The sequence below is a fragment of the Ictidomys tridecemlineatus genome, chromosome 9 (genome assembly GCF_052094955.1).
Source record: "Ictidomys tridecemlineatus isolate mIctTri1 chromosome 9, mIctTri1.hap1, whole genome shotgun sequence".
Classification (NCBI taxonomy): domain Eukaryota; kingdom Metazoa; phylum Chordata; class Mammalia; order Rodentia; family Sciuridae; genus Ictidomys; species Ictidomys tridecemlineatus.
In genome coordinates, this window is record NC_135485.1 from 68,313,955 (window position 1) to 68,330,901 (window position 16,947).

Consider the following 16,947-nt stretch of genomic DNA (forward strand, 5'->3'; position numbering starts at 1 on the left):
AGACATGATTTAGGAATCACCTGCATTATAATGTACACCCAGGATCCAAGGGAATGGTAAGTTCAGGTACCAACATTTTTTGATAAAATACATTCTTGTTTTCTGCTTTGTACTGCACAGCTGACAGATAACTAAGAAATTACTGAAAGGTGAGTCTGTTGTTTGTATGCACATTTGTACTTCAAGATCTAAATAAAATACAAAATAGGGCTGGGGATGTGGCTCAGTGGTTGAGTGCCCCTGAGTTCAATCTTCAGTACCCCTCCCCCTGCCAAAAAGAAAGACATCTAAGTTTTAATCTTTAGAATATCTATTTTAAAAATTTATTTTGAATACTAAATTGATAGACTTTAAACTTTATGCATCTTCGTCTGTTTAAATTAGATCAGAGAGGTTTCATGAGTGTTACTGTTTATAGATTGTTAAAGATCCCTTGGGCAAAGTCAAGGCTGTTGCATGTGGACAGTTTTTTGAATTATAGCGCAGAAGCTTTAATGCGTACCTCAGGAATGATAGGGGTCTTAAATAGGCAGTCATATTTACTAAAGAAACCTGGAGTTTTCTTAGATTGCCAACCTTAGCAAGACAAGAAATGTCAGGGTGACAGAGTTTAAGTGGCTCTTTTCAGATATATCACGCTGATTCTCTATATTTAAGAAGCGAAACAGCCTTCCAGGAGCTATTTAATTAAGTGAAAGTAAGTCTAGTCCCCATTGGAAGCGAATGGTTCAGTGAACAAATACATATCAGCCATGAGGAAGTAGGGAGTTATTATGTGCTTCATAGACACAGTGACACTTTATAACCCCATATCAGGGATCCTAAACAGTGATTGGTTGAGAAAATTATCAAACTGAGTTTAAATTTCGGCAGGTACAAAATTGTCATGAAAAACTCCACGACATCGTGCCACTCTCAGTCTTCAAAGAGAACGATAAGAAAACCTGGATTTTCAAAGTCCCTTTGAAGGCTCATAAGGTAAGACAGAACACCCTCTTTACTCAGAACCAACTACATAAGTAAAAAGTTCTTTTTTTTTCTAGAAAGAACTATGAATTTCAGTGAAGAAAACTAGATTGTAAGAAGTGAAAAATCTTTTTTTTGATTAGATTTTCCTTCCTTTTTTTTTTTACATGTCATATTGAGTATATATTAAAAGACAATAGAAAATTCTGTGGTAAGGGATGTTAATTCCATCCAATAAAATATCACATCACTGAAAAATAGGACTTTTTTTCTGTACAGTCAGTATGTTGTTAAAATATAAGTTGCTTATCAGAAAAAGTGAACATCAGGTGCAGTACATGTTTAAAGCCCAAAATACTAAAACAAAGTGATTAGAATGTTTTGTGCATATTTCACTAAGGTTCCATTACTGTTATTTTTATCCAAAAAAAGAATCAATTTCAAGAATCTAAGTCTAGTCAGTCATTTTTCATTCTCCATAATGCAATGTAAGATGTAATAGGATTTCATGAAAAAAGGAACGATGTCTGCTTCTTTTAAAACACTAACAATAGTAACATTAATACACTGACTTTTACGAAGAAATAAACATGTACTGGGGAATTTGATTTAACACATTATGCTACATGTATTTCAGTCTGGCTGAGCCACACATGAAGGGCTCATCCAGAGCTCAGTATCTGTCCTGTATTGGGTCTTCAGAAGTTTGTTGTCCGACTACATAAGTAAACCCCAGTTTACCTTTAATATCTTGCCCCTGTAAAATTGAATTTTGGCCTGGGAAATTATTATTTTTATTTTTTAAAATTTGATGTTTGAAAAGCAAGATTGAAGCACTTTGACTTAGGATATCTAGAGATTTGACTTCTGTCACACACATTTTCTATTTCAAGAATTTCTACAGGTTGAGAAAAAAAAAGATGTTACTGAAAAATTGGCAAAAACTGAGGTGGAAATTTGATAATTATTGGGTCACTTTGATTGGTTTTAATAAAATATCAGATAATTCAAGTTTTAGAAATCTTCGCTAGGCTTTCAAACATTATTTTCTTATTTACTTGACCAAATTAATTGGCTAATTGCTAAATCTCATTTCACATGTAACACTAAACTCAATAATTTGAAGGAGGCTTCATAGTGTTGAAACCTCAGCTTCAGGCAGATGATACTTAGGCTATTTCTATAGCAGACTTTGAAGTCATTTACCTGCTTTGGCAAATAGTGACAAGAATCACTGTGTCATCCTCTGGAGCAGAGCTCAAAGAGAGTTTACGTAGTGGAATTGTTGGATTGCAGTTTAGAAAGGTGGTGCGTACAACACCTCCCTTTGTCATAAGTACCTTTCCGGAACACAGTGGCTCCTCCAAGTCCTGGTGTAGACTGGTCTTCTGCAGAGTCTGTGTAATAATTAGGTTTGGGACTGCAAAGGACAGCATAACCCTTGCCAACTAAACAGCTATCTTCCAGTATTTCCACCCTACAACCCTGTATTTCACTTGTCCTGGGGTCACCTCAGTCTCAGTCCATAGCATTTCTGAAGGAGGTTTAGCTATTCTTGACTCTCTGATGAGCAAATATAAGAATGAATCATGTGTTATGTCAGTAGGTCTAAAACTTTGTCTTTTCTCCTGTGAGGAAATTACAATAATTCTTCTTATCATATTTGTAGAAGTTTTATTATATTTCCACTACTACCATTAAATTACATTGTTTTTATAACATACAACATTACAATCTTTAAAGCCGGTGAGAGTTCATGAAACAGAAGGAAAAATAAATCCTTTCCTTTTAATAAACATAGTATCATATATCAAGAAATTCAACTTTTCATAAATAGAAACTTACATTTTTGATTCACATGCATTATACAATGTCTGTTTCAATGTATAAAAATTTGTGTTAGTCCATTTCTGAATTTGAATTCTGACTTCTTTTAGAAGTCCCATGTAACAATTCCTATCTTTTATTAGGAGGTTGCAAAATGCCTGGAACCGTGCTAAGTATTGTTAACACTAAGTATTTATTCATTAGCAACACTGATACGATGCCTTTCAGTGTACTTTGTATTGGAAGACAACCATCACCAAGACACTCCTTGACCTTAGGAGCTTATAGTAGCACAGAGGAAAATAGAAATAACCTGGCAATTTTAGAATTGTGTAGTGTGTTGTGGGTGAGGTATACGGAAAACACTGGGTGTAAAAAGTTACACAAATTCTCTTTGAAATGGAGTCAGAGAAGTCTTCTCAGAGACAATCCTTTGCTAACCCGGTTATACTCCTGAGGTGTAGTATTATCACTATCCCAGACAGAGGAACTGAAGACTTAATAAAGCTTCTTAACTGCCTCAAGCTCACACAGCCACTAGTAAAGTTAAATTTTGAACTAGGTCTCAGAATTCAAACTCCATGTTCTTTCCACTAACTGAGCTCCCTCAAGTCAATCATTTCTTTCTCCTGTCGTCTGGTATAACACAATTCTAGAGATTTAGGGTGGGGATTACAAATGCTTCCTCTTTAAAGCACGATCTTAGCAGAGTTAGTTAACACTTGATTAAATCTATTCAGAAGAGAGAGAGAGAGAGAGAGAGAGAGAGAGAGAGAGAGAGAGAGAGAGAGAGAGAGAATGAGAGAGAGTGTGCATGCTCACTACCATTAAGAACAGTGGAAGGGCAAAATTATGGCTAAGCCCTCTCTCTATCCATGGATGTTGTCCTTTATTGGCACAGGCAGAAAAAGACTCAGAAGCTACATCAGTGCTGAGCTTGATGACACCTGACATAGGCTCCATAAACATACCAGGTATATTCTGCAATATCATAAATCTCATGTTGGATATGTACTCCTTTCCCAGGAAAAAGGGCAAATGTTGCAGATCAAAATAATATATTACTATAGCTATTATCTTTTGCTTTACAAGTGATTTTGTGCTGTTCTTTTTTTTTAAACAGCCATTGATTATTATTCCTAAGGACAATGAAGATAATTATATTTATTTGCATTTGGGCAGCAGCATGGGCCATTCCAGTAAGTTTTTCTTCCTCGGAAAACTTCCTTGCTTTGCTAAATCTTTTAGTCCAACAAAACATACCTAAAGTTTTGCAGTTAAATGGAGTTCAAACATTGAGATTTGCATTACACATGGAGTTTTACTCAGCTATAAAGAACAATAAAATCATGCATTTGCTGGTAAATGGATGGATATGGAGATCATGAAAGTGAACTAAGCCAGACTCAGAAAGTCAGAGTTGTACGTTTTCTCTCACATACAAAAGCTACAGCAAAATAAGGGTGGGCATAGGGGGAAGAAAAGATCCCATGAAAAGAGAAGGGAGATCATTGGAGTGGAGGAAGATGATTGAGAGAAAGAGAGGAGAGAGGGAAAAGAGAACTGAGGAATGAAATTGACCAAATTATGCTATGTAGATACAAGAATATATACCACAGTGAATTCTGTTTTTATGTATATTCACAATCACCAATTAAAACAAATAAAAGGAAGGAAAACCAATAGAATAGGGAAATGGGAATAGGGTAAAAGAGAAAAAGAGGGAAAATGGAAGTACTGGGAATTGAAATGAAACAAATTCTATCCCATAAATGTATGAATATGTAAAAATGAACCCTACTACTATGTACAACTAAAATACTCTAATAAAAATTAAGAACTGTTTTTCTTAGGGTATATTTTATGTTATATATAAAATAAAGCATTTATTAATTTTTTAAAAAAAGACTTTATATGATAACCCATTTGTAATTGTATTAACCAGATTTCAGGCTTAACATTTTCATATGCTCTAATGAGACCAAGCATTTTTTGAAATTTCTGTAGTTGAGAATTCCCCCAAGTGTTTTAAGTATATTCTTGAAGAGCCCAGAAGTACCAGTTACTTGATTTTGGTTCAGCACTGACTCTGACCACACCCACTATTCTCTTAGGAGATTTGCCCAGGATTATACTTGGGGTGGGTTCTGTGCTACTGCAAGAGGCTTGTTCAGAAACAAAAAGGGTCTACCTCCTTGTTTTTCTACAGTCAAGATAAGTAGTCTGGCTAATAATTTAACAAAATTGGTAATACCATAAAGAAAAATATCCACATGCCAAATTAAAAATTGTGCGTAAGCCCAGCAACAAGCTACTTCTTTTTCTTAGATTATTTATTTACCTTTGTATTATATTTTCACTCTTTTCACTGAGGGAAAAATGTTCGTGTGTGAGGTACTATACATAAAATAAGATTCTTTAAATATCCCGTGTTTTCACTTTGGCAGCTTCCTCAAATCAAGCCATTGGAGAGACACACTGTTGAAAAATCTGTGAATTTACATCTTCTAGCAAAACAAAAAGTGCCAGTACAGGTATGGGATATGAAATGTGTTTCCCGTTATTTCTATTTCTAAGATATTTTTGAATTTCATTAACTTCCTACAATTTTCCACCCTTCTTTTCAGTTGCTTTGCTTCAAGATGAGACCTGTAATTTATTTTGAATTTTTTCTCCTTTTCAGCATGAGTTAAATGCCAATGACACCACTAAAGAAAGTGGTGAATCCCTTCATGCAAATGAGTTAGGAAGGCAACAGTACACCAAGGATGGTTATGAAGGAAAAGGGAATGGTTCTGAGTGGAAAGAAGTAGGAGAAAAGAGTTCTACACAGTCTGTTTTAGCCAGCCAAGAGGGGAATATTGAGGAAGAAAATGGAGTCACAGGAAAACCAGAAATATATGGTCATGATGCGATTCATGGAGAAGAAGATAACAGTACAGCAAATGGCATCAGGGGACAAGTAGGCATCACTGACAATGCTGAAGCAGCAAATGAGAGTGATATTAATGGCAGTGCTGATCAGAATACAACAAATGAGGATAATGGAGACACAAGCCAAAATGAGGGTGTTACTGTTTTCCAAGAAAATGGACCTCAAGTAGTTGGAAGCAATAATAATACAGACCATGACAATAAAATAAATGGGAATGAGGGTGATACAAGTGCAGTAACACCCCAAAGAGAAGGTGAGGGAAATGGGGATAAAGAGGTTGAGGTAACACCAGGCAATGGAGAAGATGCTGGCTTGGATAATTCTGATGGGAGTCCTAGTGGAGATGGTGCAGATGAGGATGATGACATGGGTTCTGGTGACAATGATGGTGGAGAACCAGGGAATGGAAACAAGGGCAGTGATAACAGCAAGGGCCATACGGGTCAGTCTCATGGCAAAGGAGATGACAGTAGCATAGGTCAGAATTCAACTAGTGGTGAAGATGATGACTCTGAAGACAAAGAGGATTCCCATAATGGCACTGGTGGAGACAACACCTCCAATAGTGAAGAAGACTCTGATGGTATTCCAGAAGGCAATGGTAGCCAAGGAATAGATGACACCCAGAAACCCAGCCACAGAGAAAGCAAAGGTGTGGAAAATGGAATCACCAGACAACCAGAACAAAGTGCTATTGGGAAGAGCCAACTTCAGGTTAGTTTTTAATCCAATTTCTTTTGATGTAAGTTTCATTCTTCCCTAGCACCTTCTGAGGGTAGTACAAAAATCATAAGCATCCAGGTAATATTTCACCTACATTATTTGACTAAGAAGAAAGCTGGAGTTCCTATTGGACTATAATATAGAAAATTTTAAAAGTCAGAATTTCTAGAAAGTTCCTTTTAGGTAGGAATAAAAGGATATAAATGTGGATAGGTTGCTAAGCAATCTGAACACAAGAGTACTTTCAAGTACAAAATAAAGTATGTTTTCACAAATAACTGTTTGGGAAAACTGAAAGTTGTAATCCTATTCCTGTGGTCATTTTTTTCATACAGTCCTCCTCAGACCAATGCAACTTTGCAGCAAATATTCACTAATCAATCATTCTTTTCTTCATTGTTCCACAGGGAATAGACACCAACAGAATTAATATTACCAAAGAAGCTGGGAAAATCAATGAAAGTAAAGATAGTAAAGGACAACATGGAATGAATGTGAGCTCAGGAAATGCCAAAACACAAGGAGAGGTTGACAACATACAAGGACCTGGCCAGAAATCAGAACCTGGAAATAAAGCCAGGCACAGTAAAACAGGTAGTGGTAGCAATAGTGATGGATATGACAGTTATGATTTTGATGATGAATCTATGCAAGGAGATGACCCCAACAGCAGTGATGAGTCTAATGGAAGTGAGGATGCTAATTCAGATGGCAACAATGACAGCAGTAATGGAGGAGATACTTCTTATAACTCTGATGAATCAAATGATAATGGCAATGGCAGTGACTCAAATGGAGAAGACAATGATGAGGGCAGTGATGGTGCATCAGATACTGATGATAGTGACAGTCATGGTGATGATAGTAACAATGAGAGTGAAGACAATGATGAATCAGAAAGCAGTGAAGATAAATCAGAAATCAGTGAAGATAAATCAGAAAGCAAGGACAGTGGTGACAGCAAATCCGAGAGCAGTGACAGCAGTGACAGCAGTGATAGTAGTGATAGCAGTGACAGCAGTGACAGTAGTGACAGCAGTGACAGCAGTGACAGCAGTGACAGTAGTGATAGCAGTGACAGCAGTGACAGCAGCGATAGTAGTGATAGCAATGACAGCAGTGACAGTAGTGACAGCAGTGATAGTAGTGATAGTAGCGACAGCAGTGACAGCAGTGATGGCAGTGATAGCAGTAAAAGTAGTGATAGTAGTGACAGCAGTGTCAGCAGTGATAGCAGTGATAGTAGCGATAGCAGTGACAGCAGCAATAGCAGTGACAGCAGTGACAGTAGTGACAGCAGCAATAGTAGTGATAGCAGTGATAGTAGTGATAGCAGTGACAGCAGTGACAGCAGCGATAGCAGTGATAGTAGTGACAGCAGCGACAGCAGTGACAGCAGCGATAGCAGTGATAGTAGTGACAACAGCAATAGTAGTGACAGTAGTGACAGCAGTGACAGCAGTGATAGTAGTGACAGTGACAGTAAATCAGACAGCAGTGACAGCAGTGACAGTGACAGCAAATCAGATAGTAGTGACAGCAGTGATAGCAAATCAAACAGTCATAGTAGTGACAGTAGTGGCAGCAGTGATAGCAGTGATAGTGACAGCAGTGACAGTAGTGACAGTAGTGACAGTAGTGACAGTAGTAACAGCAGTGATAGCAGCGATAGTAGTGACAGCAGCGACAGCAGTGACAGTAGTGACAGTAGTGACAGCAATGATAGTAGTGACAGCAGTGATAGCAGTGATAGTAGTGACAGCAGTGACAGTAGTGACAGTAGTGACAGCAATGATAGTAGTGACAGCAGTGATAGCAGTGATAGTAGTGACAGCAGTGACAGTAGTGATAGCAGCGATAGTAGTGACAGCAGCGACAGCAGTGACAGCAGCAACAGCAGTGATAGCAGTGATAGTAGTGACAGCAGTGACAGTAGTGACAGCAGTGATAGTAGTGACAGCAGCGACAGCAGTGACAGCAGCGACAGCAGTGACAGCAGTGATAGCAGTGATAGTAGTGACAGCAGTGACAGCAGTGATAGCAGCGACAGCAGTGACAGCAGTGATAGCAGTGACAGCAGTGACAGCAGTGACAGCAGTGATAGCAGTGATAGCAGTGACAGCAGTGATAGTAGTGATAGCAGTGACAGCAGTGACAGCAGCGACAGCAGCGACAGCAGTGACAGCAGTGATAGCAGTGATAGTAGTGACAGCAGTGACAGCAGTGATAGCAGTGACAGTAGTGATAGCAGTGACAGCAGTGACAGTAGTGACAGCAGTGATAGTGACAGCAGTGATAGTGACAGCAGTGACAGTGGGGATAGCAAATCTGACAGCAGTGATGAGAGCGACAGCCAGAGCAAGTCTGGTAATGGCAATAATGGAAGTGACAGTGACAGTGACAGTGACAATGACAGTGAAGGTAGTGATAGTAATCACTCAACCAGTGATGATTAGAACAAAGGAAATCCAATGAGGTTTTTTTTTTGTGTGTGAAAATTTGATGAGTAATCAATAGGAAATAGATTCCCAAAATAAAATAGATAAATAAACAATGTATGTAAACATCCATAGAAACAACTAGGGGAATCAAGTCAAATTGTTGGATTTGGAATTCAGTCCCAATTCCCTTAGAGAGAGAATCTGAATGTATGACCTTGGGTACATGCATGTTAAAAGATATTCATGTTCTGAAAATATTTTGTTAAAAGTGTAAATGTAAACATACAGGAATAATTAAAATGTTCTTTAATATTTTACACAGACACCTCAAGCAATAACTTAGACATGATATCTTCAATTATAATGCCAGCTGCTTTAGAGGATGTAGTAAGTAAACTCTTCTTACACATAACCTGTGACATTACCTTAATCCTGTAGCAGTCATGGAGAGTCTGCTTACTGTGGAGTAAAAAAATGTTGTTCTGTGACATCCTATGCAAATATTGATTGATTTGCTTGTTCTATGGAAGATATACATTTGCAACCTGAAGAAAATATCACAGCAACTCTTTAATCTTTCCAGGATTTGGGAACAAACTTTCAATTGTCTTCACATCAGTCTCACCAAGTGAAACCTGGCTCACATTTCCCTTTTAAATTTCAACATGCCAAAACTTCCAGACTAGACCCTGAGACTGCCTTTCCACTGTGAATCTTTTTAATAAAGTTGCTGGTGGGCAATATTTTGGAAAACTTCTCTTTCTGATTTGAGAGAGTCTCATATGCAGTTAAGACCTGAGCTTAGGTCATTCAGCTTTTGCAAGTATAAAGATAATTAGTTTTGAGATGAAGCCCAAACCCTAGAAAACAAGGATCATAAAGATGAATGAAAATAGAGAGTGATCTTTAACAGGGTGGAGATATAATTATCATCCATACTTAGAGTACTTTTGAAAATGAAAAGGGTGCTTTGAATAATTACATGGGGACAGGAGGTGTAAATGTGGATTGTCCCAGGGAAACTAAAGAACACTATGACTTGAGGGTATTTTTCGAGAATTGGTAATGATGCTTTGTAATTTCTCTTTTTTTCTCCACTTAGGCCATTATTTTAGATTTGTTCTAATTTAAAGGTAAAACTATATTGTGAAGTTATGGTTGCAATTTCTCTAACAGCAATTTTTAAACCAGTCTTTAGTTGACAATTTATGTTCTAATGTTAGGCACATTTTACACAAACAGTTTCAGAGTGTTTCTTTTTCCTGCCTCATTTCTCCTTTATGCAAGAGTTTTTAAGAGTTAAAAATTGTAAGGAATATTGCTAAAAGCTTAAAAAATGCTGCTATTTGTAAACTACTTTGTGACTCTTACTATTGTAAAATGTCAGATTTCTATTATATCACAGCCATGTAATGACTCCAAACCTTTTACCTTAAAATATGCTCTAGGTTTTTCATTCTGTTAAACTATAGAATTTTTTGTTTGCTTGTTTTGTTTTTATTTGTAAAGTTCTGCTTCTAGTACCTGTCACACTTATTTCAAATGGTTGTCATGAGCCCTAAATCAACAATGGATGTGGAACTCTTTGTAAACTGTACAAGATATGTAAATGAAAGAGATAATTTCAATGTTATAATAAACATCTATTTATTCAATTGCTCATAAGGAAAACTCTTTTCACCCTAATGAATTTGCAAATATTTGGCGTCCACATCACAAAATCTGTTTTATAATATCACAGTTTTTAACTAGTTATCTACCTTTGGTTGGAAAAGTAACATATGTATATATACAAAATAACAATTTTAAAATACTATGTAAAATATAAAAATTTGATCTTGATCATTTTAGACTTCTAGTCCTCTATTTCTCTTCCCTAGTGTCAATTTCTGTTACTAATATATTGTAGAACTTTCTACAAATATTGCATTCACATAAAAGCACATATACTTCCCTTTTAAAAACATATGGAAGTCTACTACATACAAAGTACTTATCTCACTCTTTTTAGCTGAGCAACCTACCCTGAATATTGGTTCAAAGTACACAGGTCACCCTCATTTTTCTTCACAGCTATGTTTTATTTCATTTTATGAAATGTCCTAAGATATTTAATTTGTGTTTACTGTTCCATCATTTCCTAAGCCACTTCTGGCCCCAAGAGAGTCTGTAGATATCACCTGAGATAAGAGTCTGAGATAAATTTCTAACCAGTTCCTGTAAAGACTTCACCTTTAGAAGTATTTCCAAGGAGTACATGTTCAGGATTTAGGGCTGATGTCAGAAATCATGAAGGGGCACTGTGATCCTGATTCTCTCATATAATTACATCTGCAATGACTTCTGGACCTTTGAGACAGGAGTGGAGCAAACACTTTCCACAGGAATGTCTCAAAAGTAGATTCTCTAAGCCTAAGAGATCTGCAATTAGGAAAAATTATTCTTGAGTTATTTTCTGGAATAAAGATTAATAGGCCTTCTCCTAATATCACTCATGACAGCAGAAATTTTTAAACTGCTGGTTGCCAATCCTTTAGTAGCTCATTATACCAACTTAGTGAGTTATGACATTTTATAAAAGGAAAAAAAAAAGAAAATCAGTGCATCATAGGTAGTATGCTATGAAATTTGATGATTTCTATCTCTTTATACATATACAAATATGTCAGAGTATGCAGATACTGGGACATGATGTAAAATGTCTTCTTTGCTTTTGGTTGTAGTTAAATGAGTTTGAAAGCCATTGGTTTAGGAAAGCATTATTGCTAGCAGTCATTTCATGTTTACTTTCCACATTCATGTTTGTCCTTAAAAATCTATAAGTTTCTTTTTACCTTTGAAGAGATTTAGGAAGGAAGGAAGGAAATAAGTAAGGAAAGAAAAAAGGGAGGGAAGGGTAAAGGAAGGGAGGAAGTGTTTTATATGTGTCAAGGGCAGGGAAGAATGGTGGTGGGATGGGATCCTGGATTTAATTTGGGCTGTAGTAAAACAGCCAAAGTCACATTGCACTCTTGAGCAAAAGGCCCTTGTGATTGTCCTGGTGGACTGTTGGGAATTCAAGGTTGCTTTCTGACTCCATGGATGACTAAAGGTGCCAGATCTCACAACTGGCTCTCAGAGGTTGTCCCTGGGAAGTTCTTTTGCACCTGATCAGACCACAAATCAAGAAACATAATAAGAGGGTTTTGGTTTTGTTGTTGTTGTTGCTGTTGTTATTTTAAAATCTATTTCTGATATAGAAAGATAACCTTTAGGAAGACATACCTCACCACATTAATACATTTTGAATTATTAACTAGAGTGGCATTTCCCAGAAGTCAAACTTGCTTTATGATTTGTAATGGAAGTTTTGAAAAGCCATAGACCAAAATAACCAAGAACAATTTTCCTTTCCCTAAAAGGAGAAGGAACAGAATAGTATTTTATTCAGTCATGGATGAAAATATCATTTTGTTCTCACAGTGATACATTCACGGCTGCTTGGAAGCAAATCCTCTAGAGAATGAAGCAAGTCAACCACACAATGTTCTCAACCTCTATTCTAAACAGGGATCTTGGATTCAAATGATAAAAAGAGGGTGGGGGATGTGATGAGGGAAATCAATTCCTATGGGACAATCATGTAATTCAGAAAAAATGGTATAAGTCTAAAGATCACTGATACCTTAGACTCGATGTTTTCCTTTAGTTTGCACAAACTCAGCTCCAGCAAGAAACAGGATTGACATCTTTGGCATGGGACACCTCTCTTGTTTCCAAGGGAATTTGGGGCTTTGCTATTGGATCTTCCCCTCTTTCCTTCATTTTCTCCCTAGTCTTTTTCCTCTTAAAGAGTTGAATAACTATGGGGAAGAGACAGTTGCTTTTAGCAGACCAGAATTCCCAGAATCCCCCTATGTAAGAACCCAGACACACTCTCCTCTGGGAAAAATGTGCTTGGGCTTATATTCCTAGTCCTTCTGCATGCTCTTGGATTTTAGTCTCCACCAACTAGTTCTCAGCTCCCACCTTAATGGTACTTTCCTCACTGAATCTTTTTTTTCTTTTGACCTCCCAGCTTTATCTCCACATCTTAAGAACACTCTCAATTAAAAGCAAGAGATACTTAGGCTGTGCCAGACTCACATTCAAGGTGCACCAAAGCAAAAAATCTCCTGGGTTTATCCTAATATCTGATTATGACAAGTGAGTTCTTATCTTGTCCCCAGATGAAAATTCCCTTTGAGTGAATTTCTGAGCTTCTGCCCTACTTCCTCATTCTGTTCTAGCAAGTATCTTAGAATTTTCCTAACCCAGCACACCTGGGAATGCCAGGAGCAAATCTAGTGTCTGACACAAGTGGGCTTATTACCTAAAGCAGTGAAGGAGATTGTTCAACAGAGTGGGGCATCTCAGCAAAGGAAAAGACAAAGGATTGGAGGAGAGGGTAGAAATTAGATGATAATTAAACAAAACAGTATTTGAGAGGGTCAAAGCAGGGATGCAGGTAAAGACAGCAACATTGGATATGGCCTGTAAGTTGACCCAGGCTCCCATTTCTTTGGAAAGAGCAAAGTTAGGATGAATGCAGACTGTTGAGTCCAGTTACCACTTACCTGAACTTCTTCACCTGGATTTGGAATTGAGGCTGTTTTTCTGTGTCAAAGTGACTTAGAGCCTCCAGGCAAGAGTGGAGGGCTTTATTCTTGCTGACATAATCTTCAACAGCAAAGTCCCCAATAATATTTGATCTTAGAGAATGAAGTGTCTCAGTGATTAATAAAACAAGAATTACTCAAAGATGGGGCTTATTATGACAATTCCAGCTTCAGCATCCTTGAGAGATATGTTGTTTCCTATGAAAATGGCATCTGGCTCAATCTATGTCTATTTTTCTAGTCTGATGAACGGTGGGCAGATTCTTATTCACTTGGTCTCAGTTGGTTCTCGGGAGGCATGTATCTGCTAAAACCAAGACTGCTTATCTTGCTAGTCTTTTTCCCAGATTCAAGCAGAACTCCCAGATGCCTGCCTGTTCTTTTAATATCACCCCTTCTAGATCACTACCTGTAGGACTTTGCATCACTCCCATTATTTCTGTTTCTCTTTCGCTGAATACTGTCTGTGCCCTAATCACATATTGCCACTTTGTCTACATCCTGTGTTTTGCTCACAGATTGCCCTGGTTAAAATTTGCAGCATGGAATAAGTTCTCTACTTTCCTTCCTCACCTGCTTCCTGTAGACAGGGAGATCATATTCTGTGCCCCTTCTCTCCATCCTGTACATTCACCATAATTGGTCGAGTTCTGAGATTTAATAATTCTCATCCTTATACCAAACTCCAGTCCTTTACTACAACTCAGGTACTGGTGTACCAACTTGGTAGGTATTTTCTCAGGAGTGTCTATGATTCTGGTTTTTGGAGTTCAGTTCTTAATTTTGACCTTCTTCTCTTTACCTTTTTGATTTATCGAAAAAGGATAGTTGAAAGAGTCTGAGGTTTGACATGTAGACCAACAGAAGACACAGAGACAAACCCCACATAAATACAGCTATCTCATACTAGATAAAGATGACAAAAACATTTGCTGGAGAAAAGATAGCCTCTTCAACAATGATGCTGGGAAAAATGAAAATTCATATGTAGCAAAATGAAATTAAACCCCTATCTCTCACCCTACAAAAAAAATCAACTCAAAGTGGATCAAAGCATTAGGCACTAGAACAGAGACCCTGTGCCTAATAATAACCCAATCAAAAAATGAGCTAAGGAACTGAACAGATACTTCACAGAAGAAGAAATATAAAATTGGTCTCAAGCATTTTGGATAAGGAATATTCAACCTGTACCTACATTGGTGCTAATTAACAAGTCCAGAAGAAGAGAAATAGTATTTCTAACTTTTATAGCAACTTGACATTGCTATGGAATCCAAGTGTGATCATTTTTTAGTAACTCTTTTTCATTGTATTTTAGAAAAGTATCAATCCATGATAGATTTTAAATAAGAAAGATACATCTGTTTTTTTTTCACCATAGGTTATCTGACAATCTTCTAGCTATCAGATAAGTGTCAACAGTCATTTAAATTATTGGTAGAAGGAATAAAATCTCAAGTACGTATCAAAGCCATCTAAATGAGGAGCTAAAATAAATTCATGTCCCATGTGCCAGAAATCTTAGACATTGTTCCCGGTTGAGACTCATGTGACCAACTCACCTGACATCTGCTAAAATGAGATCACAATGCTGCTGGTGGGAAATGAAAGGAATGAAAACCTTAAAAATTAGGGATAGCTTTTCTGAAATCCAGACTCATAACGAATAACTGCAGTCTCCTTTCAAGAAAGAATTAACTAGCATAGTATTTTTCTACCAAGCCCATGCAGTCAATTCTTGGGCAGGAGAAGGGAGAGGCTAATTCTTGGGCAGGAGAAGGGAGGAGACGCAGTCATTAGTCTCTTTTTTCTTTTCTCTTTTTGATTTATTGGGATATTGACCTACAGCTACTTTTTCTGCTCATCAAATGTGAATAAGCTAACTTCTACCAGTGGAAATAAAGGAAAAAAATACCCTGTGTATTTTTAGAACTGCTGACATTGTGAAGGTAGAGAGTTTAGAGGGAAGTTTTCACTAAGGAGACTAGTTAAGTCCTACTGATAATCTACACTGAGCACTACTGATAATAGTCTCAGTGGGGCTCTCTTAAAAGTCCCCTTCATAAGTGCCAAAGCAATTAAGCATGATAACCTAAAATGCTAAGTGGGAATTTGCATTCACCTTGGGAATTCCAGTAGATATATTTGTGCTATGCTCTTACCTGCCTGTCATTCATTACCTCCTGGAATTTCTCCTCTTTTTGAACTTTTGCATCCTTTTATGTTAGAGGACTCTGTTTTGGATCGTTGACCCTGGATTTCATCTTGGACACACTTTGGGACATAATTTCTAGCATTTGATTTCTCTGGTAAGAGGTTCTTTGTGTCTAGTCAATGCAGCTCTGCCCCTCTCTCCCCACCATCCTCAGTGACTCATAGGACCTTCCTCACTGGTCCCCATTTCACTGGGAGGGGAACTGAACAACTATTACTAGAGATAATTTAATCAGAATGGGTAAGTTTAACCATAAATTTGTGTATGCAGAGAAATCATTTTAGAAATTGTGATGATTCATTTTATGTGTCAGTGTGGCTCAACTATGTTGTCCCATATTTGATCAAACATATTCTACATGGTTTTGTGAAGATTTTTTTTTAAAGATTGATATTAAAGTTAGTAAACTTTGAATGAAACAGAATGTCATTTACAATGTAGGTGGGTCTTATCCAATCTGTTGATGGCTTTAGTAGAGAAAAGACTGTTTTCCCTGGAGGAAGGAGATATTGAAGCTCAAAATGCAGCTCTGCCTCAGGTCTCTAGACTGCTGGTCTATCTTGGCCTTGTTGGTCTCTACAACTGAGTGAACCAATTTCTTAAAATAAATCTCTCTCTCCTTTTATATATACAGCATAACACACCCTCTTGGTTCTGTTTCTCTGGAGATGTTGAACTAATACTCTAATTGTTATTGTTTGTATATAAAATGTTCCCTGAAAAACTCATGTGATGGAAACACGCTAGCCAAAGTAACAATATTCAGAGGTGAAATGATTAGATAATGAGAGCTGTAACCTCATCAGTGAATTAATAATATACTTAATAGATTAATAATTAGAATGAACTACTGGATGGTAGCTGTAGGCAAGTGGGACATGGCTGGAGGGAGCAGATCACTAGAAACATGACTTTGGGGATTATATTTTTTCCATGGCTCCTCTATATTTCTCTCTCTTCTGCTTCCTGGCTGACATAAGGTGAGATTTTCTTCCACCATGCCCTTCCACTATGATCTTCTACCTTACCTTAGACCTAGAGCAGAAGAGTCAGATGACAATAGACAGAAACTCAGAAATAGGATCCCCAAATAAATACCTACTTTAAGTTGTTCCTGTCATGCATATTGGTCACAGCAATAAAAAAAAATGACCACCATTCCCCTCAAGATACATGTAGCTTCAACCCATGGAAGTATAA

General features: G+C 37.3%; 1 protein-coding gene across 2 annotated transcripts; it reads left to right on the forward strand.

The window, feature by feature from the left end:
- Nucleotides 1–547: 547 nt before the first annotated feature.
- On the forward strand, nucleotides 548–10,547 carry Dspp (dentin sialophosphoprotein). 2 transcript variants are annotated; one of them, XM_078021595.1, is made up of 6 exons: nucleotides 548–978; nucleotides 3,695–3,767; nucleotides 3,917–3,992; nucleotides 5,241–5,327; nucleotides 5,477–6,442; nucleotides 6,859–10,547. In XM_078021595.1, the coding sequence occupies exons 3-6, from the start codon at nucleotides 3,942–3,944 to the stop codon at nucleotides 8,905–8,907; spliced, it is 3,153 nt and encodes a 1,050-aa protein (XP_077877721.1). In that variant the 5' UTR covers nucleotides 548–978; nucleotides 3,695–3,767; nucleotides 3,917–3,941; the 3' UTR covers nucleotides 8,908–10,547. The 2 variants fall into 2 exon arrangements, with proteins under 2 accessions (XP_077877721.1, XP_021576844.2); XM_021721169.3 differs by lacking the exon at nucleotides 3,695–3,767.
- The last annotated feature ends 6,400 nt before the right edge of the window (nucleotides 10,548–16,947 follow it).